This window comes from Phyllostomus hastatus, unplaced genomic scaffold (genome assembly GCF_019186645.2).
Source record: "Phyllostomus hastatus isolate PE091 unplaced genomic scaffold, TTU_PhHast_1.1 phas_contig_40, whole genome shotgun sequence".
In the NCBI taxonomy this organism is placed as follows: Eukaryota; Metazoa; Chordata; class Mammalia; order Chiroptera; family Phyllostomidae; genus Phyllostomus; species Phyllostomus hastatus.
This window is the reverse complement of record NW_025333872.1, coordinates 21,762,160-21,786,477: the sequence shown is the minus strand read 5'-3', so window position 1 is coordinate 21,786,477 and position 24,318 is coordinate 21,762,160. Positions and strand designations below refer to the sequence as shown.

Here is a 24,318-nt window from a genome sequence, read left to right as displayed (position 1 = left end):
CTGGATCCATGATTAGATAAAGGACTTGCCCTGGCTAGGCAGTTCAGTTGATCTCAGCATTGTCTGGATATGCCAAGTTGTGAGTCCAATCCCCAGTCAGGGCACATACAAGAATCAACCAATGAATGCATAAATAAGTGAAACAAAACTTATTGATTTTGAAAGAGATTGATTAAATATCCACACTGGTCCCTGAGCTTCATTTTTTACCACTTTGTTACTAAGAAAGCTCCTTAGGGTTTCAGACCTATTGAAACAGTGCTTCATGATCTAACAAACATCTCAACAGAGTAGAGATGAATATTTCTTTTATTTTTAACTATATTTTATTGATTATGCTATTACAGTTGTTCTGATTTTTCCCCCTTTGCCCCCCTCCACACAGCACCCCCCACTCCCTCAGGCAATCCCCACACCATTGTTCATGTCCATGAATCATGGGTATGGTATAAGTTCTTTGGCTACTCTGTTTGCTATCCTGTACTTTATATCCCCATGGCAATTCTGTAACTACCTACTTGTACTTCTTAATCCCCTCACCTCTTCACCCATTCCCTCACCCCCTCTTTGCATCTGGCAACCATCAAAACACTCTCTGTATCCATGATTCTGTGTCTGTTCTTGTTTGTATAGTTTGTTTTTTAGATTCAATTATTAATAGATATGTATTTTTTGCCATTTTATTGTTCATAGTTTTGATCTTTTCTTTTTAAGCTCTTTATCCATTTCCTTTCATATTTTTTATTGTTGTTCAAGTACAGTTGTCTCCATTTTACCCCTGCCCCACCCACCCCCACCTTGCTGTTGTCATGTCAATGGGAGAGATTTACCCAGGCCAGTCAGCTGCAAGGACTGCCTGTGACCACTGACCACCAACAATTGACCACCAACCACCACCATGGAGTATCAGTTGTGCAATGGCAGGGTGGTGGTGCTCCGATACGGTCTGTTGCTGTCTACTTGGTGCACTGACCCTGGAGTTTCCCAGGTGGTGCAGGCCAAGGCCAGCGCCCACCAGTGTTTTGCTCAGGGCTACCTTGCCTGAGCTATGAAGTAATCTGAGATGGCTGCTGCTTGTGCTGGGCTTGGAAATTTCCAAGCAAAGCCAGGCTGTGGATCTAGGCTGGCTGCTGCTAATACCAGGCCTGGGGCTCCCTGAGGCCAGCTGTTGCTTATTTGATAAGATTTAGGAAGTTGTGAAGCATGAGCCAAGACCAGCCATTCATATGGAAAAGAGCTTGGGTGAGCCCAAGTCTCTGGCGATGTCCAAGGTGGATCTAATAGTGTTAAGTTGATAGAATCTCTGATAAGGCACCAGCTTGCCGGATCTTTGGCTCTGTTGGGGGAGGGTTCATAGAAGGGACAATAATGGTCTCTGCTCACCTTGATGCCAAATATTTTAATTTATCCCTGTATGCCACTGTTCCCTTTCAAGGTGCTACCCTGGTGCTAGAGCTCAGAGGTAGTGAGGCTGAGTAGGTGAGTCTGGGCGTGGGTTCTTTAAGAGGAAATGCTTGGGGCTCCAAAAGTTTCTTCCACCAACTCAATCCCTACTAGTTTTTGCAGCCAGAAGTTTTGGGGACTTATCTTCCTGGCACTGGAACCCTGGGATAGTATGGGGCTGGGACTTCTCACTCCCAATATATCCCTCCTGAATTTTTATCCACCACACGTGGGTATGGGATCAGCCTGTTCTGCATCTATTCCCCTCCTACTAGTCTGGATGGATGTGGTTTCTTTAATTCCATAGTTGTCGGACTTCCATTAAACTCAATTTCTGATGGTTCTGAATGATGATTATTCTATAATTTAGTTGTAATTTTAATGTGGCTGTGTGAAGAAGTGAGCCATGTCTGTCTATGCCACCATCTTGACCAGAAGTATAAACTTTTCTTTTAGACAATGGTTTTTTACTTCAAGAAAAGGTCCGGTCATTCACCATAGAGTAATAGAAACTGATCAAACTCCCTTTTCATTTCTTGGCTTTCCTACCTCTGACCAATGGCTTTAGCTACTAAAAAGGGGCAGGATTAGAAACACAGTTTGTTCCAAGCTGTGAATTCTTTTCTAAGTCATAGCTAGTGTTCGGATGCCAAATTTTGTTTACAAAGCACCTGGGTAAATACTTTTGTCTACCAGTAACCTTTTCTACTTCTAAAATTAATCTTCAGAATATAAGGTTTTGCTTTTTAAGTAAACTCTCTATTATGTAGAAAGGATATGTGAATGAAAGGGTATATACACAAGATCTCAAAACACTGTACTTCCTTGGTTCTGGTTTTGAAATCCCTGTTGAGTCACTTAATTGCTGAATGCTAAGGACACTTAAGTATAATTAATGTGATAGTAAACAAACTATCAGGCCAGATGCACCAGCAAACTATAACCCTCCTTTTAACAAGAACATGTACAGGTTTATTTTAACATTTGGGTTTCGGTTTTTCCACAGCTATTGATATTACTCAGCCCAGGTTCAGTGGCATGGATGCCTTTGGACACACCTCATTCCTGGCTTATTCACGGATCCCAGACATCAGCTTCGATTATGAATTCCACTTAAATTTTCAGCTAGCAAACAATCACTCAGCGCTGCAAAATAACTTGATACTTTTCACTGGACAGAAGGGCCATGGTAAGATTAATTGGACCCTCTAGCACTTGCTTAGCTCCTTCAAGAGTGATTTGGAGATTCTTCATGGACAATCTCCCTGGCTGTGGATAAAGGAGACATTTGCTCAGAGGCAAATGCCTCCTCCTATTTTCTGCCTCGAGCATGTTCCTTATAGTCCCAGGTGTTCAGCAATTCCCTGACCCTTTCTGTAACCTTGTTCACATCAGGGCTACCTCTTCTAATCAAAGGCAAGAATTCCTGTCTGCAAACATGAGGTCAGAGATGGTAACCAAGTCACCTGAGAAGTGAGCTGATTGACGTCCTTTTCTCTGTTTCTTTGTTTCATGTGTAAGGAGAGAAGGGAAATTCTCATAGGAACGGCATTTTACCATGTGTTATGAAATGGAAATGGCTGCCATCAAAGAAAACAACACCAAATGAAAGGAGTAAGAAATCAAGAGAGTATCTGGCCTGTATGCAAGTACTCCAGTGCCCTCGAACTGGTGGGAAGTCACCTAATAAGTTAAAGTTGTCGGTCTTAAGGACAAATCACTTATGCATGTGTGGGATCAAGGAAAAGCACATGCATTTTACTCCCCAGTGGACAACTAACTAGTTAGGCAATTAATCACTTACCTTCTCTGAGCTCAGTGTCCTCACCTGTGAAATTAACATAATACACTGGAAAAAGACCTTTTTCTCAACCATCAGCAGTTCTGTTGTGCTGGGAGAAATAACAGTCTGTTCTTTTCAACTCCCTCAGTGCTCTCCTAATACTGTACATTGGTTTCTGCATTAACTCATGTCTGAAAGTAGCCCACGCCCCCAGTGAAGTAGAATGTGCCAGTCCCCCACCACCTCTGTGAGGATGGGGACACTTGATCGTGGGAGGTGCTATTCATTGTACCTCTAAAACCTGTTCAGATCCCTTCCCCATCTCTGCTGTGGAAACCCTGTGACCTCCTCCTAGCTGGTCTTCTTACTGCCTTTCCTGCCTGCAACCCATTCTCCAAGTTGGAGCAAGAGTCACGTCTTTAAAAGGCATTTCATCATATTTGAACCTTGCTTAAATCCCGCCTGACTTCCCACTGGACTCAGAATGAAATCCAAACCTCCTTACCACGTCTTCACAGGGCCTCTGCCCTCTGCCTTGTCTCTGACCTTGACCAGGCCACTCCCACCATCTCTGTGCCCCTGTCCTACATCAGCCTCAGTCCCTCAGGTACCCGGAGCTTTCCTGTCTCCAAGACTTTGAGCACACTCTGCCCTCTGCCTAGACAGGGCATGGCCATCAGAGCGGTCACTGGAGCAGGCTCTGGGGCCTGGCAGTGTAGACTTAAATCCAGTTTCCACAACTCACAAAGTATCTGTTAAGTTACTTTATGTCGCTGAACCTCAGTTTCCTTTCCTGTCAAGTGGGCACAATAATGGTACATTCCTTAGTAGGGTTGTGAGGAATAACGTAATACATGGACAGCCCTTGAGCTCAGTGAACACAGCAGTTTGTGTCTGCTCCAGGAGACCTTCCCAGCCCCCTTCACAGAAGTAGTAGGTCTTATCCCACCCCATCCAAATTATTCCCCACCTCAACTTATGTCCCCTAAGCTCTTACCTTAGTTTATAACTCCTTGATCTGTTTTAGATTGCTGTTTCCTACCTGCCTTCACTAGGAGACTGGGAGATCTGTGTGGACAGAGACCAGTTGTCCCCATTTGACCTTATCTGCCCACACTGAGCCACTGCCCGACATGCAATCAGTGTTGACTGAATGAAGAACCAAAATAAGAGCAGATAATTGAAAAAAAAAGGTATTTTAAAGAACAGATCACTGTATGACATAAATCGGCAACACAGTTGCATGAAGGTACTTAAAAAGTAGCCATTATCAGGGGTTCCAGTTCGATGCCATCTCCACTCGGATCTCCCCGGTCACTACCCTGCCCCCACCCCTTTGGTCAATCTCTCCCTCTTCGGAGTCTTGGTGGCCTGCCCTGCACCTAGGCCATGGACCCTTTATGCCAGGCTTTGACTGGCTAGATGTCTCTCCCCTTTATGAAAACAGTGTCCCAGTTATCAGTACATCACACACAAAGCTCCTCCCGAGTGGTTTTCGTAAATAATCTGTTGAATGACTGCCAGAAGTCAGGGAGGGAAGAAGGGAAGAAAGGAAGCATTCCCAGCCCCTCACTCTCTAATTCTCACACACTGCATCATATGCGTATCAATTACACCCTTTCCATTAGCAAAAAGAATGAAATTCAAATGAACATTACACACCCTGAGTCCTTCTTGTTTTAAAATATATCTTCTAAATCCTGAATGATTCACAGAGAGAGAACCCAAGCAAAGCATAAACACTTGGTCCATGAAAATGCTGCTACCAAATAGCTTTTCAGTACTCTTCTACTAAATACTGCTTCAAAATTGTCAATACATGAAGAAGAAGAAGACTAAATTGTACAATTTTACATGTGACTTTTTTGGTTTTATATAGTTGTTTTACTTGTATGTATGGATATGAATACTAATTCTGCACTTGGCATTTGTAGGTTGATGTGGTTAAATGAAGGTTAAACAGGTAAATAAATTGTGGGGCTCTATTTTCTAATCAGTGAAACGGGAAAATCTGAAAGGTGCAATTACATATTATACCACCTGGGGGAGCAAGAACACCAGCTAAAAAATGCAAGTAGCACAATTGCTTTTTAAAGCAATGCTTCTTCAAGTAAGACCTCTTCACGTTGTATCAGAATCACATGAGGGTGTTTGTCAACATGCTAATGCCCAGGCCATCTTGATTCAAGTAATAGAATTTTATCAAGCATCTTAGGTGCTTTTTATGAAACAAATATTTGAGAGCAACCTCTCAAAATCTTTAGGGAACAGCTAAATTAGACCATATACAGGGGTGAATTAAGATAGGTAATTATTGCCCATAATGTAATATGTAGGGGTGATTCATCAATTTGTGTAGCATAAAGCTATTAATTAAAGAAACATATTCCTTTAAAATCTATACTGATTAATATTAACTACACAATTTGAAATTATCTATTCTACATGAGAAACTATGGTCCAAGTCAGGTTATCTTTAACAATGGTCGTAACTCCACAGTTAGGCACTGTTCTTGTTGCTTTGTAGCATCAATCTCTGACCTGCGTACTGGTTGTCATTACTAAAATTACCATTCCATATGCTGCCTGTATCTTTCTTAGGTTAAAAGATGCACAAAGCCACAGAATTTATACAATAACTTGAAGTGTAAGCCAACCTCTAATTTCTGACACATCCACATAAAAAGGCAAGGGACCTTCATTCCCAAGTACTGATTATACTCTTCTTCCCTGAGTCTCCCTAAGCTGATGACTGATTCTTCCAGACTATTCTCATTGAACTCGCCAGACAGATTACCCTTTCAAATACTTCAGTTGGAAAATGTCTCTCTTGACTTGTGATTTTAACCTGAACTAATCATCTTCCTGTGCTTCTGCAGCCATGTTTGGTATTTCCTTCATTATCTCTTCTTCCTTTCCTACCCCCACACCCTTATAATGTATGTCTTATGCTTTATTCTTCTAAGAATCACCTGTATGTTCAGCAGTTCACAGATGAACATGTTATCGTCCGCTCCTGTATCCCTCTTTGGGACTGACATAAACATTCCGCTTCAGGCAGAAACCCAGGAGTTACCTGGATATTTATGTCCTTTTTATTTGTTTGACAAATATTTACTGGGAACCTATCTGAGATATTCTTCAAGGTGGTAGAGAGACAGTTCTGAACAAGGTAGACAACATCTTTGTCTTCTCTCCATCTTACCCCTCACATTCTACCAAATGCCAACATCTGTCCAGTTTATCTTCCCTTTACTGTTTGTATTTTCTCCTTCCACCTCCTTCCTTCTCCTGATTGCCCCCAGCTTGTCTGCTATAGCCTCTGTTCCAGTCCCCCTATGTAGTCATGTCCCTCTTCCCCTCTATTCTCCATTTTGCTACAGGAGGCTAACATATAAGTCCAAAAATTTCTTGCCTAATCAACATGCTGAATCATAACATACCATGTAAGATCCTTTGCATAGATACATGGATGTGTACCCATCCCATTTGCACAGTCTCTTTTCCTTCAATCCACTCTACGCTCAGCAGGATCCAAGCACATGCATTCTGGGTCATGTCTCCATGTCCTCTACTCTGTGCCTTTGCACAGACTGTTCCATCTTTCTGAGCTGGTCACACTTCACTTTGTGCCTTCAAAACACTTCTGCCCTTTAAGCTTCAGCTGAAAGGATTATTCTCACACCCTGACTAGTGTGGGTCTATTGGAGTATCATCCTGTATACCAAAGGGTTGAGGGTTTGATTCCCAGTCAGGGCACATACCTAGTTAACAGCTTTGATCCTGATCAGGGAGCACATGGGAAGCAACAGATCCATGTTTCTCTGTCATATTGATGCTCCTCTCTCTCTCTTTTCTCCTCTCTCTCTAAAATCAATAAACATATTAAAATATTTATTTAAAAAAAGACTTTGAAGTCTTTAACACTCCAAGAAAATTTAAAAATTAATCTCACTGGAGTTTGCTGGTAATAATTACCATATTTCACTGTAACTATTTGTCTAGATCTCTTTGAGAACCATATCATGGCTTTTCTTTTTTATATGAACAGTGGCTATCATATGTAGATATTCACTACAGTTTTTGAAAGAATTAATGCAAAGAAAAAATATGGTCCCATTATACCAAAACATACAATAGATTTAGGGAGGCACAATGTATGTACTTAAAATTTTATTAATTGGCAATGCTAAACCAGAGGTCAGAAACTATGTCGGGTACATGCAGCATCTATCACATCATCCAATACAAGAGCATAGGCATCACTGAATGAAAAAAAGTACAAAAGTGAGAGAAAAGGTAGAATTCACGAAACAGAAATCTCAGCCAGCTAGAACTGTCAGGGAATTTGTTCTCTTTCATGTGTTTCTCATCCTTTCCTTCCATTTCAACCAATCCTGTACTGTCGGTGTGACAGCAACCCGCTGGCATTCCCAGTTCCATTCTCTCCCAGCCTGGGCCCCTCGAATCCCCAGCCCGACAGTTGGCAAGTAATCAGTTTACTCCACCCGAGAGCCATCAGCCCTATTCACTCCTCCTTCACAGCCTCCTCCTGCCTGGAACGCTGGCTTCCCTTCTGTTCACTCCTTCCAAGCTACCCAGCATGCAACATTCTCCAACAAAGTCATGTCTCCTTATAGCCTATCTACACAAAGCCTATACAGACCTTGTTATTTACATTCCATAATTTGGTATTTAATTGGATACTGTTTTGTCATTCACAGTCACTACTTTGAATCATATGAAGTTACCATTTTCATAAATCAAAAGCATTAGAATAAACAATTTCATCATTTTAGATTTGTCCCTCCCTCAGCGAGATTAATCTTGAATTCTTTACGGACAAACCATGACTTTAGCCTTGTTTTGTACCCCCAACTGCAACATTCACATGATGGGTACTGGGTGAGAAATCAATAATCACCTGTTTATTGAGTCTTTCACTAACAGAAAGAGTCTCTGGAGACAGAGGCTATCCTGGTAGTTAATAATACTGTGTAACATAGATTAATCTGGATTGCAGTGAAGAGGTTAGGACCTAAATAAAGGGGAGTGGGGAGACATGTATCACTGTTCACATCACTGAAATGTATAAGTTAAAATCTCAACATTGGCCTGTATCAAAAAGGTATAATGCTGTAATGGAATTTTTCAGAGAAAAACATATAACTTTCTGGATTTAATCTATGTGCCTAAGCACTTCATATGCATAGCTTTCTGTCAGTCACCAGCATGTGGGTCTTCTCTGCTGTGGTAATCAGGGAAGATTACCTCATATTTCATGCCAAATAATTTCTTGTTTACTTGGAGCCCTTATTTATTAACTATAACGGAAAATAAGAGTGCATAAATATAGCTTGATGTTTTTCTGTGAAAAAAAGGAAATGAATGTCATCTACAGTACAGAAAAAGAAAAATGAAGAAAGGAGCATCACAAAAACCAATCAGCTCAGCCTATTTTTATAGAGCTTTGGTACAGATCAGGGAGAAGGAAGATCCCTGATGAATGAGAGAGCAGACTGCAGCCAATTCCTTAATATAACACATCTCCCAATTCCACGGTGCTGTGGCATTTTATAAACATAACTGGCAAGTGTATGCTCATAATTCAATTTTTTACAACAGAAAATGTTCATTATTTTCTCCTATAATCGTATCAGAGTGGCTAGAAATTGTGAAAATTTCTTCCTGACAACCTCAAACTATCAAATCTTAGTGTTCATAAAATTAAATATCTTAGACTTTTATATCAATGCCATCTAAGCTATTAAATAAATTGAGTTCTTAAGATTGTTCAAAAAGTTAAGCTAATTCACTTTACTGACTGAGAAATGTATGGAAATTGTCATATTTGACCAGAGCTCAAACAGCATTAAAAATGACAAAAAAAACATGCGGACCTCACACATCCATCCCATCCCCCATTATCTTAAATATAATATAAAGAGGGAATATTCACTTATGCATAGTTCAATGGGGATAGCCTTGATGTCACAGAAGAAAATGCAGAGGACAAAAAAAAGAAGAGAAGCCAAGTGCACAAGCCCACGTTTTCACTCTTTTTTTTTTCTACACTTCCAGTAAGCACATGTGGTTCCATCTTATGGAAATTCAAGTTTGCCCTTAAACTGGTGCTTACAGTCCTTGTTTTCACAGTCTTGTCTCCAACACAGACAGCAAGAGAAAGCTAGGGTTTCCACCTTTTCTAGTCTCAGATCCTTTTGTTCAAGAGATTTAAAAAATGTGGGCTCTATGTAGCCCCAGGAAATGCATTTTTTCCCCATTTCCATGTGCTCTGAGCATAATTGAGTTTGATGTTACTATCACCCTTACCCCCTGGTTTGTTTACTGACATGGCTGGGAGTCAGGGAGCCATCTTGATTTGGTCACATTTTAATAATTTAACCCCCTGATGTAGACACTATACTGTCTCCAGTGTACACAATGATGAATGAAGAAACACCATGGACATGGCATGTATGGCTCTGATGCCTTCAAAGCTCTGGAGTATCCATAATTTAATGGTCCCGTCGACAGAACAGGAAGGTATAAATTTGCCACCATGATTAGAAGCTGTAAAGATCTTAGAATCAACAGAAACTGTATGCTCCTTAAGACTTCATTCATAGTCTCCAGTTGTCTTAGGTTTAGTTCAATACCCACTGAAGCAGAGATGGTCACTGAATGTGGGCAGTCTCTAGAATCCTGTACCACTCAATGGGTTCTGTACTGGTGGCTAAGATTCCATTCTTTTGGGTTTTATTTCTCACATATCAACCTAGAAATATTTTTTTCTTTGCATCACTTTAGCTTTGGTTCTAACTTCATAAACTTCTTCCATTATTTTTCTAAAATCATTCTTACTTATCTAACTCTTCATATTAATGTAGCTTTCTTTCTAAAAGATGAATATACCCTCTCATGGCCATGAACATTCAACTAAAGGTCAGGAAAGTTGATTTTCATGTCTCTGTGTCAAAATCATTGTACTACAATGTCAAGAATATTTGATAAAATGGTAGTTTCTGTCCTTCAGAAATCGATAACAGCTTTATAGACCCTAGAACTACACTCGAATATTCCCATGAAGTGTGTCTGCACAACAGGAATGGTTCTTTCAGAAGGGAAATCCCTCCCATAATCAGGAGCCATTCAGCAAGCAGGTTGGTTGGCTGGAAGATCTCAGCATCATCCCCATGGGGCCTCTCTCGGCTTCTCTTTCACTCAGGACAAGAAAGGAGGAGGGAGAGGAAAAGGCCACTTGCCACTTAGAATTACTGAAGCCATTTGAAAAGATATTTTAAAACACTGACTTATTGCTAGAGACAATCCCATGAAGTGATAGTGTTTTCAAAAGAAAGAAACAAGAGGAAGTGAGTGGCTAGAAATTACATTAGCACAAAGGCCCAGATTAAACGCTCAAGTCCTCCTAGGACCAGAGACTCTGCTTACCTTGGTTGCAAGTCCATTATCATTTCTAGAGGGATAAGTCAGGTGTAACACATGATACTATTTTACTATATTGGAAGAATAGTTTGAAAAAATAATAAGTCGTATTCACTATTTCTTTACTAATAAATTGAAATTTTAATCTAAATAAATACTTTACCTGGCTGGCGTAGCTCAGTGGATTGAGCATGGGCTGGGAACCAAAGTGTCGCAGGTTCTATTCCCAGCCAGAGTACATTCCTGGGTTGCAGGCCATGGCCCCCAGCAACCACACACTGATGTTTCTCTCTATCTCCCTCTCTTCCCTCTCTAAAAATAAATAAATAAAATCTTTAAAATAAATAAATAAATACTTTATAAAGTTTAATTTTTTTCTGTTGGAGTTAAAAGACTGTTAGATCAGCTGAATGAGAATTATCGTGTCTCTGGTGCTGAAAGTCACAATATTACCCTTTAACTGGTGGGTCCTGCTGATATACACATGGACCTCACAGCTCTATCTATGTGTTTTTTATTTTTTATTTTTTATTTATCATTTACATTCAATATTACTTTGTATTAGTTTCAGATGTACAGCAAAGTCAGAAAATTATGTACTTTACAGAGTTATATAAATATCTTAGATTCTCAAAATGCTCCCTCAGAACAATCCAAGGAATAGTCTGAACCAAATGGTTCTGAACTTATACCTGGGCCCCAGAGACCAATCTTCTGTCTCTTGACACCCCTGAAGTCCTGATTTCTGAAGTGTCCTTCCAAGCAGACTGAGTATGGCTTGTGCACGTGCAGCTCCATGGTCTAGAGCATACAGGGACTGACCACAGTCAGTGAACAGGTATGCCCAGAAATTCTCTCCAATATACAGCTTGAGTTAATTCTTAAGTTATACATGAGTCTTATTCTTCCTTTGTGATCTTCATTAGGACTCCATGGCTCAATGCACTAGCTACTCTTCTTCAGGCTTTCCTTCAAGGTAAAGCTGATTAGACCACCTCTAATCACTTATACTTGATTTGTGTTTTGTTTTTTATTTTTTGTAAGAACTCCATTACAATTACCCTAAGATGGCAAGGGTAACAATCCTGCCTACCTTTTGTCTTTGTTTTGTTTCTCTCTTTTTCCCCTAGGTCGAAATGGCCTGTGTTATTTTTCCTGGGCTTACGGTCTGAAGCCTTTGATATCCTTCCTCACTCCTATATAACAGACTTCCCCTGCTTGTCCATATTTGTCTATTAAATCAGAGACAAGGTCCTCTGATTTAATACTTGTCTATTAACTACAGACAAGGTCCAGCCAGGTTGCAGAACCACTGATATACATAGTAATACCTTTAGGTTTAAAAACGAAACACAAACAAACAAAAAATCCAATAAACACTTCTAAGTAATTTAGAGAACAAAATGGCATAAACTTAACAATGATTACCTGTTGATGATGCAAGCATTTTATTTTATTTTTCCTCCAAAGGTTTTATGTATTTAGGGTATATTACCATCACCAGCCTTCACCCCTCCCGCACCACACAACTCAAAGAACCATCTGAGACAGTGTAGAATGGCCTGGCAACCTTTGTCTAAGCCTCTTTTGTCTTTCCTTCCAGAATATCTATGGCAGCGTCCTTCACCTTGCCTATCTCCATTTTAGTCCTCATTACCATTGCCTCCATCCCTCTCCTCACCTAGTCTAAGTTTTTGCCTTTGTTGCTAAGTACTGTTCTCTGTTTGTTATGAGGATGGGTGCTGTTCTGACCACTGTGCCACATTTTCTTCCACCACAAGATCTCCTCTCACCAACCTTGTGAGCTCTTAAAATGCAATGCATGTCTCGTCACAACATGACCGCTTAAAAGCTCTCTGCCCAGCAGTATTTGTAGAGGTATGGCTTTTCTTTCTAGCCAAAGGGAGGGCAAGTTTATTTGTTTTTCTGTACATTCTGAAAGGACTTTTATTCACTTCCTAGATCTCATTACTCTTAACTGCTATTCATCTAAAGATATTTCCTATTGTTTCCTTCCTCCCCTTTTACCACTTGCACAACATAATATCTCTAAGTCCTTCCTTCTTAGCACCAGTTGCTAAGTACTATACAACAAGCATCCTTTGCTTTGTCTAAAAATATTCTTCCTAAACCTGGTTTCATTAGGAGTCACTGTGGGTTTGTGCCCTGCATGCCAAATGAGTTTAGTTCCACTTCTCTGCATTAAAAACAAAAAGAAAAAATGACGTCACTGAGTCAGTCATTAAAAATCTCTTTACATAAAAGCTGAACATCATCTGTTGCTTTGTGAATTAGCAAATGTAAAAATACAAATTGCCCATGTATTTCTCAAATTACTCAAAGACTAATATTCTAACAGAACACTGAATTTGAGAATGAAATCAGTCCATAACATTGGTGTTTGTATGAAGTGTGGCATTGCTTATATTATTATGTGTTAAGCCAAAAAAACTGCCATTAAGTAAATTACAGGATAGTGACATGTCTAAATGGATGGTAACAAATTATAACTTCAAGTCACTACTTGACCTCTATGGTTGACCCTCCAAAAAACGTTTAGTTTGATCAGAGTAATGCACTGAAACAAACAGGGCTATAGCTTTAAGGAAAAAAAAAATAAAAAGAAAAATTCTACGCCAAAAGGTACCTGGGAGCAGATGTGTACGCTAGCTTAGGGCCCATGCTTTGTGTTAATAAGGCAGAGGAAGAACGTGGGATTCACAAAGCCACAGTCAGGCCATAGTGGAGAGGAAAAGGAAGAAAGCATACATTTATTGAGTACCTAATGTGTGCTACGTTGGCACTGTGCTGATATTCAACATTAAATATCACAGAACCCTCAGAAAATTCTTAGGAAGTATTATCCCCATTCTTCCTCAAAGGGGAGCATTCAGGAGAGACCCCGTGGTGGGAGGCAATTCAGCTACATCAGACACTTGCTTCTCTTCCTCTGCTGTACAGACAGTGGGGAAATGCGGAAGAGCCCAGGCTCTGCAGTCAGGCTGTCTGGCTGTCTCAGAGGCAGCCTCAGTCACCTAGCAGCCATGTGACCTTTCGAGGTCCATGTGTGCAGCAGCATCACCCCACAAACCCTGCAGCAGATTTCCTGCCCCCACAAGTTGACGTCCCATCTACTTTGAAAGCCTCCCAACAACCTCAGATGCACAGGTCAATCTAGTTTTCATCTTGCTCTTCTTTCCTGGTTTGCTTTATGAAGGCAACAAAGATCCCCCCTCAAAGGCAGGTGTATAATTTGTGAGACCTATTGCAAATGCAAATGCAGAGTCCTTGTTCAGGAAGCAGAGAAACAATGCCATTAAAGGTACTAAAACCATTTAGTTTTTCTTCTGCGGTCTCTCAACTTTCTATGGTGCCTTGTATTTATTATGTGAAAATACATTAAAAAATTAAAATATTAAATTATTAGCATGAATTTTACCATTCTTTTTTTAATCCTCACCTGAGGATACATTTTTTATTGATTTTTAAAGAGGTAGGAAGGGAAACAGAGAGAGAGAGAGAGAGAGAGAAACATTGATGTAAAGGAGAAATATCAATGACGGGTTACCTCCCAGAATCGAACTGCTGACCTTTTGGTACATGGGGCACACCAACAAACCAAGCCACACCAGCCAGGGTACCGTTCCTTTTTATATTAGTCAAGTCAGTTTTAAATGCAAATATAAGAGCTTTTAACATATGCAAAAATCACAGAAATTACACAGTTGGCATTTCATAGCTTGTACAGGCACTTTCTTATCAGAACAGTGGAATGGTAAACAGAATTGTCAACTGTGTCTATTTCACACCCCCCCCATATATGAACATTCTGTCAACACAACCTTCAGCTCACTAATGGGTAAGGAAGGACAGAAAGGAAAGGAAAGAGAAGATTCCTTGGTCATTCACATATATTAGACCACTATTGCTTTTCTGTGCTTAAAGACAATTCTGGTTCAACTGGAAAGCATGGTCTCCCAGAACTGTCAGCAACCCCACCTCCTCAGTTGCTAGATAAACATACTTTTCTCATACTCATTTTGAGTCTCAGTGAATTCCCAGGATTGTGGGAATTCTCTTCTCCTGGGATATCACAGATACTGCATGTCAATGACATAGCAAGAAACAACAAACATTGTATGCCTGTATCACCTCTTTCCCACTCATGATCCATTGTCCCATGGACTTCACTTTCAGAATGCAGTTCAAAGAATTTCAAGAAGTCACAGCAGAGCATTAAACCACGGAAGGGGTCCTTCTGAACAAAGCATGTGCTTTGGCCGTGCTAGAATTATTAACATCATTCAAGCTTCATGTAAAAATAGATAAGGAGCCTGTTAATAAAATATTTCCAGGACCTAGCCTCAAAGAGTCTTGTGTAAATTCTAGAATCTATATATTTGATAAGATCTGTGAGTGATTGGGATGGACTTCCGGGTTTGCAAAACACCGCCCTAGTGCAGGTCCAAGTCTCTGAAATATGACCTGCTTCCAGGCATCAGCCCTGGCAGTCAACTGCTTTTCTTTCTCTTATTTACTCCATCACGCACAACCAAGTTTGACACTAAGGGAAAGTCTAGAATGGAAGGAGTGACAAAGGGAAGGAAAACAACTCTGATATACCTGTGGGCTGTAAATAAGATGTTATCATCTGGTTGGTAGTCCTATTGGCTCCCTGGCTCTCCTTGGAGCCACTCCTCCTGTGCTCTCTAAGCAGGGGTATCTGTACACTGAAGTCGGCCCCTTTGCCCAGCTGCTCCCTTCCTCAGCTCCTAACCGCATGATTGGCCCTGCCTTTTGACCTGGCTCTTTGAACCAGCTTCTTCAGAACCACCTTCCCCTTCTTCCTCAACTCTTCACTCCAAATTGATCTGTTCTTTCAAATCATCCTTCCAGATCACAGGCAAATGCCTCCTCTTTTCTCTGTCATCTCTGTCACTGCCTTGATTTATTTAGAGCTTATTATTATTTCCTCTCCTGAGTCACTTGAATGACCTTCCACTGAGACTCCTTACTTGCCTCCCTGTCTGCCCTCAACACTACAATGAGATTCTTCTAAAATCCAGATCTAATATAATTGTCTTATCCAAATCCTTTCATGGCTCCTGAAAGTCTCGAACAAAATATTTAAATCCTTTATTGTCGTATGTTAGGCCCTTAAAGACGTGACTATTTCTAACACAGACACTAAGTGCCAGCAGGCACAGTGCTGGGCAGCTCTGTAAGCATATCTGTTCTCTGCTCCTGCTGGGTTTCTGCAATGTTAATAGTTCCCTCTGCTTTGAATGGCCCTCTTCAGCCCTTCCTCTTTCCTTACATACCTACCAAATTCTTGTTTGTCATTTTATGGGTTAGCTAAGAAACCAACTGAAAAAATCACCTCCTTTTCAATTTCCTAACACTCCTGCTCACCCCATCTTAATGACTGGGGTGACTGACTTAATGACTTAATGACTGACTTAATTGTTCCCCCACAATTTGAGATAAACCTCCTGTGTCCTCCCAACCAGGCTGTGAGGACCTTCAGGTTCCTGCATGAAATAAGCTGTCAATCACTGGAGAAAAAAAGGAATGGCAACAAGATAGATGGGAAACAAGGGATGGCTCAAACAAATCTGCTCTCCCAACACCTCACAGTTCAGTTGGCAGAACACTGTCTCCATTCCCACCATCCTAGATGATTAGAAAAAGAATTTTGATGCCCACTAGAATTTCTCAAAAAGATTGCCATTCACAACCCACAGAAAAATCTTTTATAATTCTCCTCCCCAGTGCTCTCTTCCTAGGACTTCCATGCCTCAACAGCTGCCTGAGAGACTGTCTCCAGTCTCTCATGATGGTTTTTCTCTTTTCCACCTAACTACCTTCCTGAATCTGTGTTTTCTCTTGGGAGTTCTTTACATTCTAAATATACAACCCAGCTTACCTGCTGCAACATTGCAGGTCGGAAGAAATCACCAGAGAGAAAGAGAGAGAGATTTGCTATTAGTTCCTACATGTTTAGCCATTAGTATGGCATTTAACACAGTGGCTCTCAACCCTGGCTCTATATTAGACTCACCAAAGGAGCATCCAAAAATAACCCAGCTCAGGGCCCATGGCAGAGCCACCAAAAAAACAAAGGCAGATTTCAAGCATCTCTGAATTATATTTCTGTCATGTGTTTTCCAGTGCCTTAGAAAGACCCCCTCCCTTCTGTACCTGGAAGCCCCATCCCTGCAGATCTTTTTCTCGTTGACCTTGATCAGCCTGACAGCAGAAACCAAGGGAGCAGACAAGGCATTACCCTCAAAAGTGCAGGAAGAGGAGGCTGCATGTACTGATAACAAACTTTGTACCCAGAAACTCACTCCTGCTTTTTGCCTTGTGATTAAACCTTTTACTTCTATGGGGTCCTTAAACTCTTCTTCCAAGCAGAAGTCCTTACCTCAATTCCCTACCTGGAATTCTCAGTATAAAGGTCCATAAACACACCTTTCAGAAGCTGGGTGACGTTTTGGGATCCCTCCTCCCCGACAAAAGAAAGACCTTTTGTCTCCACCTAGTTCTAGAATCTCAGCCTTGACCTAGGTGCCGTCTGCCCACCTGCAGGGTCTTATACCATTAACGATCTCAGAGCTTCTTAATACCCACAAAACTACTGCCAGGACCTTCCCCTGGTGCCTGAGGCTAGATTTCTCCCAACCTTCTCCCTGTTCCGTATGCATCTCTATTAGCTATATCCTGAGTCCTCTGGGTACTACAATTCACTGCACCGTGCGGTGGCCCCAGACCAGCACAGGGAGAGGGAGAAGAAGGAACACCGAAACAACCCATCTTTCACTAGTCACTGTGGCGTGGTCATGAGCTTTTGCAATAGAACAAACATAACATACCCTCAGCAACTATAGAAAGAGATGTTCTTTATACTCCTGTCAAACCACAGAGAGCACTCCAAAGCTGATGCTACGTTATCTCAATTGTTTGAATCTCTTTAATTACCAGATCAGTTTTACTCCATTGTAAAGGCCTACTTATTGTAAAGTACCCACTGAATTTCACTTACTAAAAAAAAACAAGAGCTTTTAATTCCAATTTTTTAGGTATTAATTTTTTCCCTGTGTTGACCAGGACGCTCATGGCTTTGAAAAAAATAAAATAGAACACTTTTTAGTGCTCAGTTTCTGTGGTTGTAAACAATAGTGCCCAGTCACACACATACTTGAGTGTTTATGAGCAGCTAGAAGTGTGTTATAACTTTCTGTACTGCTCTAGAACTCAGAAGCAGACATAGAATGCAGTTGACTAGATCCCTGGAATTCCTCCCTGTGAGCATGCGCCATGCATCTTCTCATTCCAGGGCTGGATGGCGACGACTTCCTGGCTGTAGGCCTGCGCAATGGCAGCATCGTGTACAGTTACAATCTGGGATCCGGCGTAGCAAGCATCAGCAGCGATCCTCTTGATCTGAGCCTTGGGATTCACACTGTCCATCTGGGGAGGTTCTTGCAAAGGGGCTGGCTGAAGGTAAAAAGTTATTCGCTCATCCGTCCTACAGTCTAACTCAGTGCTACTTCACTGTCGGATCTGTGCGGCAGTACAGAGGCAATAGGCCATGCTGCCTGCCACCATGAAGTCACAGACCAATGCACAATGTGGAGGACAAGAAGGATGATTGCAATTAACTGGTGCGGGAATAAATAAGAGGGATGACCGACATAAATAAGATGAGGGAAAGCATTCAGGAAATGCTTCCCCAAACAGGTGATGCGTAAGTATAACTTCAAATAAATAGCCGTTCAGAAAAAAGAACAGTGGCTGGTGTGGGCTTAAGGAATGCAAGTAATTGGGTGTGGCTTTCAGGTGAGAAGCAAGAGACATGGGTAGAGGTAGACAGGGAGGGTCTACGCCATCAAAGGACTTGGATGTCACACTAAGAAATTTAGAATTTTACCTAGGGAGCTGTAGAGAACAACTGAGAAATGTAAGAAGGGAGGGTGGATACCATGGTCATTTCCATTTCCTGACAAAAGACTCGGGTTGTTGCATAAAGAATAGATGGAAGAGGAAAGCAAGGCTAGGTGGAGGAGGACCAGCAGGGTGCTAGCTCCCAAATCCTTGAAGAACTTTGATTGAAATGCAAAACCATGACTGCTATATTAATATATCTGTCATAACAGACACCAGCAGAGAAGCAAGAAATTGAGTGGTAAAGTGTTTTTTATTTCTTAAAAAATTCAGGTCTTTATAAATTTTTCATGCCAAGTTAATGGGAAATAAGAGTATCTTACCAGTTCACCCTAGGGAATTAATTCCTTTTTTAATAGATTCTGATTTTTTTTTCCTTTTGAAGGTAGATGATCATAAAAATAAATCCATCATCTCCCCAGGAAAATTAGTTGGTCTCAATGTCTTCAGTCAGTTTTACGTGGGTGGCTACAGTGAATACACTCCAGATCTCTTGCCACATGGAGGAGATTTTAAAAATGGCTTTCAAGGTAAGACATGGATGATTTTTACACTATACCTACTTGTTTCAAAATTTGAGAAAAGAAAGTACCTTTAAAAAGTATACTTGTAGTTCCTAAACCAGCTATATGGATTGCTTTTTAATTGAACTTTATCAAAGTTTGATTTTAATGGAAAGCATTCATTCTTATTAATCCCTTACCATCTATGAAGTAGGTGCTTAGGATGTTTCAGTGAAAAAAAAAAGGTTCTAACTTTCATGAGTTTACATTCTACTTGGTCAAAGGAAGGAACATATAATAAACACTAAATGTAATAGGATGATAAATTCTGTGGGGCAAGATAAAGGAAAAGTAGAGAGTGATTTTTTTCTATACAGAGAACTTTTTAATATAGGTTAAGTAGTGTAGACCTCATGGAGTCACATTAAAATTGAAATTCCATCCAACTTTGCAATGTACTTGATATGAAAGATGAATGACAGACTGCAGCCAACCAATCCATACCACGGAGGTGTTGTCCTGTTACCAGGAAGACCTGAGTTAGGGAACTTCCCCTCCTCAGTTCTTGCCTTGCTCACAGGAGAATTCAGGCAAGAGACAGCATGTACTAGTGGAAATGAGATAAGTTTATTTATGAAATACACTTGTGCACAGAACTATTAGGCAAGCACCGAGCTAGTCTGAATGCCCCACATGTAGAGGAAACAAAGTTGTTAGTAAGTTTGTTCTATACGCTTGAACCCAAAATGCAAGTGGGCACCCAGCTAATTCGAGTGCCCTGACTATCAACTATCAGACTCCAGGAGTTATATACTTTAGTCAGGTTCTCGGTACCTGCTCCTTCTCTCCCTTTCAGACCTTGGGATATTAATATACCGTTACAAAGATTTTCTTTTCCAGCTACGTAGTTGAAAGGTTATACACAGAATTTCAAGGGCTCCCCTCCTCCTGCACTATCATAGTTTTGCTTGTGATGTTCGGAAATCCTGGCAACCTTATTGAACCAGGCTCAGGACTGCTGAATCAATGGGTGAGACATGTCTCCCTTTTGTTTCCAGTCTCTTGTTTTAAGTTCTTGATTAGACTGCACTGGGCAGGGCCCCTGCTTTATTTCCCCTCCAGCCACTCGTTCCTGGCTGGCACCTAACAGTCCCATGGAGGACAAGAGGTTTAAGACCCCACATCATGCTTGGGCAAGCAATCGAATCACCATAGTCTGTCTCCCTGTGTTCAAAAAGGAACACACATTCAGTCTTCCTTATAAAGGTGATTCATAGTAGAGTTATAAAATAAACACATGCTTTGAATTGTTATAATAATGCATTTATTGAAAATAAGCTCTTTGGTGGATCCCTAGTCCCAGAATATTTGGACAAGGGGCTACTCATTTGGTCAAGGGGCTACTCAGTCCTGAGCTGCTCACACATGACCAGCCTAGCCTTTATCAGAAATCAAGGAAGGGTGACCAGGATGGGATACACATCCCTGTGAGACATCAAAAGACATTTCAGGCACTTGAGTTCCCTGCCTGCCTGGCATCAACCTTCTCCTCACCCTCAGTGACTTCTGCCCAGTGATGCAGAAGGCCATGTACTTGAAACATATGAAAGCAATATAGCTAATCCAATATAATACAAGGTCAGGTTTCAATAAAATTAGTTCTTTGTGCCAAGGCTCTCAAAGAAACTTTTTCTTTGAATGTGTAATCAGTGCTGATCCTTGGTTTGAAGAACATTAAGGCACTATGGTAAAAAAGTCAAGAGCTCAACAGTTCTTTCACAATGGGAGAAATCTGAAAAGGATTGTAAGGGCATAACAAATCAATGAAATTTTAAAAACATTAATTCAAGGAAAAGAATGGGTAAACTTAAGAATGTGTAAGCAGCACATCTTCCACTCAATGAAACAGACTCCTTGGGAAGTCACCACAAACTGCTGACATTTGATCATAGACATGATTCTTACATGAATACTCTGGATTTGTGTAAGCATCAAGGACAAGATCATGAACTCTGAAACCCAACTGCCTGGGTCTGCACCTCAGCTCTGCCACCAACCAGCTTCATGGGCCTGGCTAGGAACCGTGCTGTGCCTTGCTGTGCCTCATCTGTAAAATGGAACAATAGCAGCACTTGTCTGGCTTGTAGTTCTGAAACTGAGTTATGGAAAGAGAACACAGATGACTAACTGGCTTAGAGTGCTCCTTGTGTTCTCGAGGATGGTGGCACTGCTGGTGGGAGGTGACCCAGCTCCAGTCAGACAGTGGGTGAGAGCACAGGCCCTCCAGGCAGGCTGCCTCCAGACTTGGGCCCTGCAGCCTAGCAGCCATGTCACTCTGAGCCTTTTCCCGAAACTCTCTGAACCACCATTTTCTGCAAAATAAAAACACCTACCCCAGGGGGTTCTTGTGAGTTACTCAAGTAACTACAGTAATGTTAAGTGCTCAACCCAGAAAGCAGCAGTACATGATGAACACTCAATAAATATGAGCTAATATCAGGGCTCCACCCTGTTTCCATTGGACTTGACAGTTTCAAATTTACTAAAGTCCAGTGCTTCCTGGTTTCCTGGTGTTTTTCACCCTTATGTTAGGAACTTTTCTTCACATCTTGACAAGGAGAACAAAGGGAGGCTTTCTGCAAAACCTGCCATCTTCCTCCTTAAGTGTGTTAATGAGACTCAGTTCAGCACACTGACAGCTGGTCCTTCCTGTGAGAGAAATGCTAGGATTGCCCCCCATCTGGAGAGAGGCATGTCTGCTGCCACGGTCCTGAGTCAGGGTGGAAATCTTGGGAGGGTCTTCTTGGGAACTGCCACTTAATCCACAATCTTATGGAAGCTCTGAGACCTGAGAAGCTCCTAATTTTATCATTTGTCTCAAATTCTCACTTCATGTCTGCCTCTCCTTCATTAGAAACTAGCATTTCCTATATACTACAAATCATCGACAATTATTACCAACCTACCATAAAGAGCAGATCACAACTATACTATCAACCTACGAGTCCCCAAAACTCACCTCTATTGGCTCTAGAGAATGATATAGGGTGACTGCTTTAAAACACCAGTTTCTGAACTCTATCCCAGAACTACTTAATTGAAACTTCTAGGAAGGCGTCTAAAAATTTGCATTTTAGAAAGCCTTTCCAGATTTGGAATTCACTACATTAATTAATCATGTCAAAGCAAATAGACTTATGAAGAATTTAATAACTAATCTTGTCTTAGCCTAATATTAAATTCTGACATCACTAAAACATATAAATAAGGCCTCATTATTGTTCTTTAGAATGGGGGTTAAATCATACACAGTATCTGATTCAGGCTTTCACATTTCTGTAAACACTCCTGATAACTGACTCTAATGCAGAAGTTCTCAGTCTAAACTACAAACCTCCAAGTCGCGTCTATTACCAAGGTGCAGGGTTCTCAGATGAACACTCAGTAATGTGCTTCATGGGCCTGGCTAGGAACTGCGGGGTTCCTAGCGGAACCATGAGGGTCGGGGATGGGCTATAGTGGTCTCCTGGGCCTCCTGACATCAACTGTGTGTGACTGTGCACATTTTTCTAGAAGGTCCATAGCTATCATCAGTGTTCTAGATCGTTTACTTCCTCTAACGGACCTACTAGCCCAGATATCGAATTAAAAATTACTTTTGACTAATGTGAACATGGGGGAAACTATTACCCCATCTACCTACTATTCTAGTGTTCCCGCAACTAGTGTCCATTGATAGAGGAATTATTAAATACTTAGTAATCAGCTGAATGCAGTGAACATAACCTAGACTCAGATTCACCAACACCACGGTGAAAATGTGTTATTCCGTCCTGTAGTGCCCTACCTTATCACTACGGTCAGTTTCTTGCTAGTTCAACTTTTTTCTCTCTTTTTTCAATTGTATGAGACTTTTCAAAAGAGTCCATAAGAAGAAAAATGATTTTATTGCAATAATTTAAATATTCTTTCACTGTCAAAAAAAAAAAGCCATTGCTTATTTGGAACTTAGCCAGTCTGAATGGCTCTGAAATTCTTTATCGTAACTACTGTATCACATGCAAGATACATGCATTGAATACCTGTTGCATCGTGCTATACTAAGCAGTTACATTTTATCTTATCTGCTATATTAATAGGAGTGGAATTACAAAATCTACATTCTACAAATGGCTTCTACTATAACTGCCTTTAAATTGGTGATATGTTGACTGAGAGGAAGCATTTCTCTAAAATAAACACATTTAACTATTTGTATTTGCTAAACATTTCTCAAATATAGCTTTGCCACGTTTTTAGTCAGAAACATATTTCAGCATTTCCTCACAACAAAAGTATTTCTTATTCATATAAAAGAGAAGAGGTTTAAAATGAACAGTTTCAGACATTAATACATTTAGCAAAGTTTTTTTGGTGCACAATTATAAAAACTACAAAACCTAGTATTAGCATCCTACAATGTTTTGTTAAAAAGAATTTTTTTTATAAAGGGAATAAAGGATTTCTACCCTGACCAGTGTGGCTCAGTGGGTTGTATGTTGTCCTGCAAAGCAAAGTGTCACCAGTTCGATTCCCAGTCAAGGCACACGCCTGGGTTATGGGTTTGGTCTCAGTGGGTGCGTGTGCAAGAGGCAACAAATTGATGTTTCTCTCTCACATGGATGTTGCTCTGCCTTTCTTGCTCCTTCCCTTCCCCTCTCTCTAAAACTAAAATAAAGAAAATCTTCTAAACAAAGGATTTCTGGGACAGTGTGGTAGGGGGTGGGGTTGGTGGGCAAAACAAGATCCACCTGCCAGGCATTACTACTGGCCGGTTTACCCATGTTATCTTGTTCCTCTTAACCTGTGGGGTGTTTTTGTCACCATTTCCAAGGTGAAAAGATCAGCACTCAGTTCGATTTGGTTCATGTGGCCATTATGTGGGAGAGATTATAATTGAACTCGGACCCACCTGACTTCAATCCGCTTTTGCTCTCTGCTGAGTGCCTTTCACTCTGCAGAAGCCGTGGAAAGCCCTGCTGTGTCAGTCTAGCAGGTTATTCAGTATAAAGCAGCTCGCATTCATTCATTCATTTCCTCACTCAGTACACCATATTAGTGCTTTTTATGTAACGTCAGATGGCTTGGGGGAAGAACAAAGATTAAATCTAAGGAAGAAAATTACAGTACTCTCATAATGAGACAATACTGGTGCAT

General features: G+C 40.9%; 1 protein-coding gene across 1 annotated transcript in view; it reads left to right on the top strand.

Moving 5' to 3' along the window:
- The window catches only part of EYS (eyes shut homolog), a 1,607,944-nt gene that overhangs the window by 1,533,784 nt on the left and 49,842 nt on the right, over positions 1-24,318 (top strand). Inside the window, 3 exon segments of the mRNA XM_045842859.1 lie at positions 2,450-2,632; positions 18,012-18,178; positions 19,005-19,149. Of these exon segments, the coding sequence (XP_045698815.1) occupies positions 2,450-2,632; positions 18,012-18,178; positions 19,005-19,149 (495 nt within the window).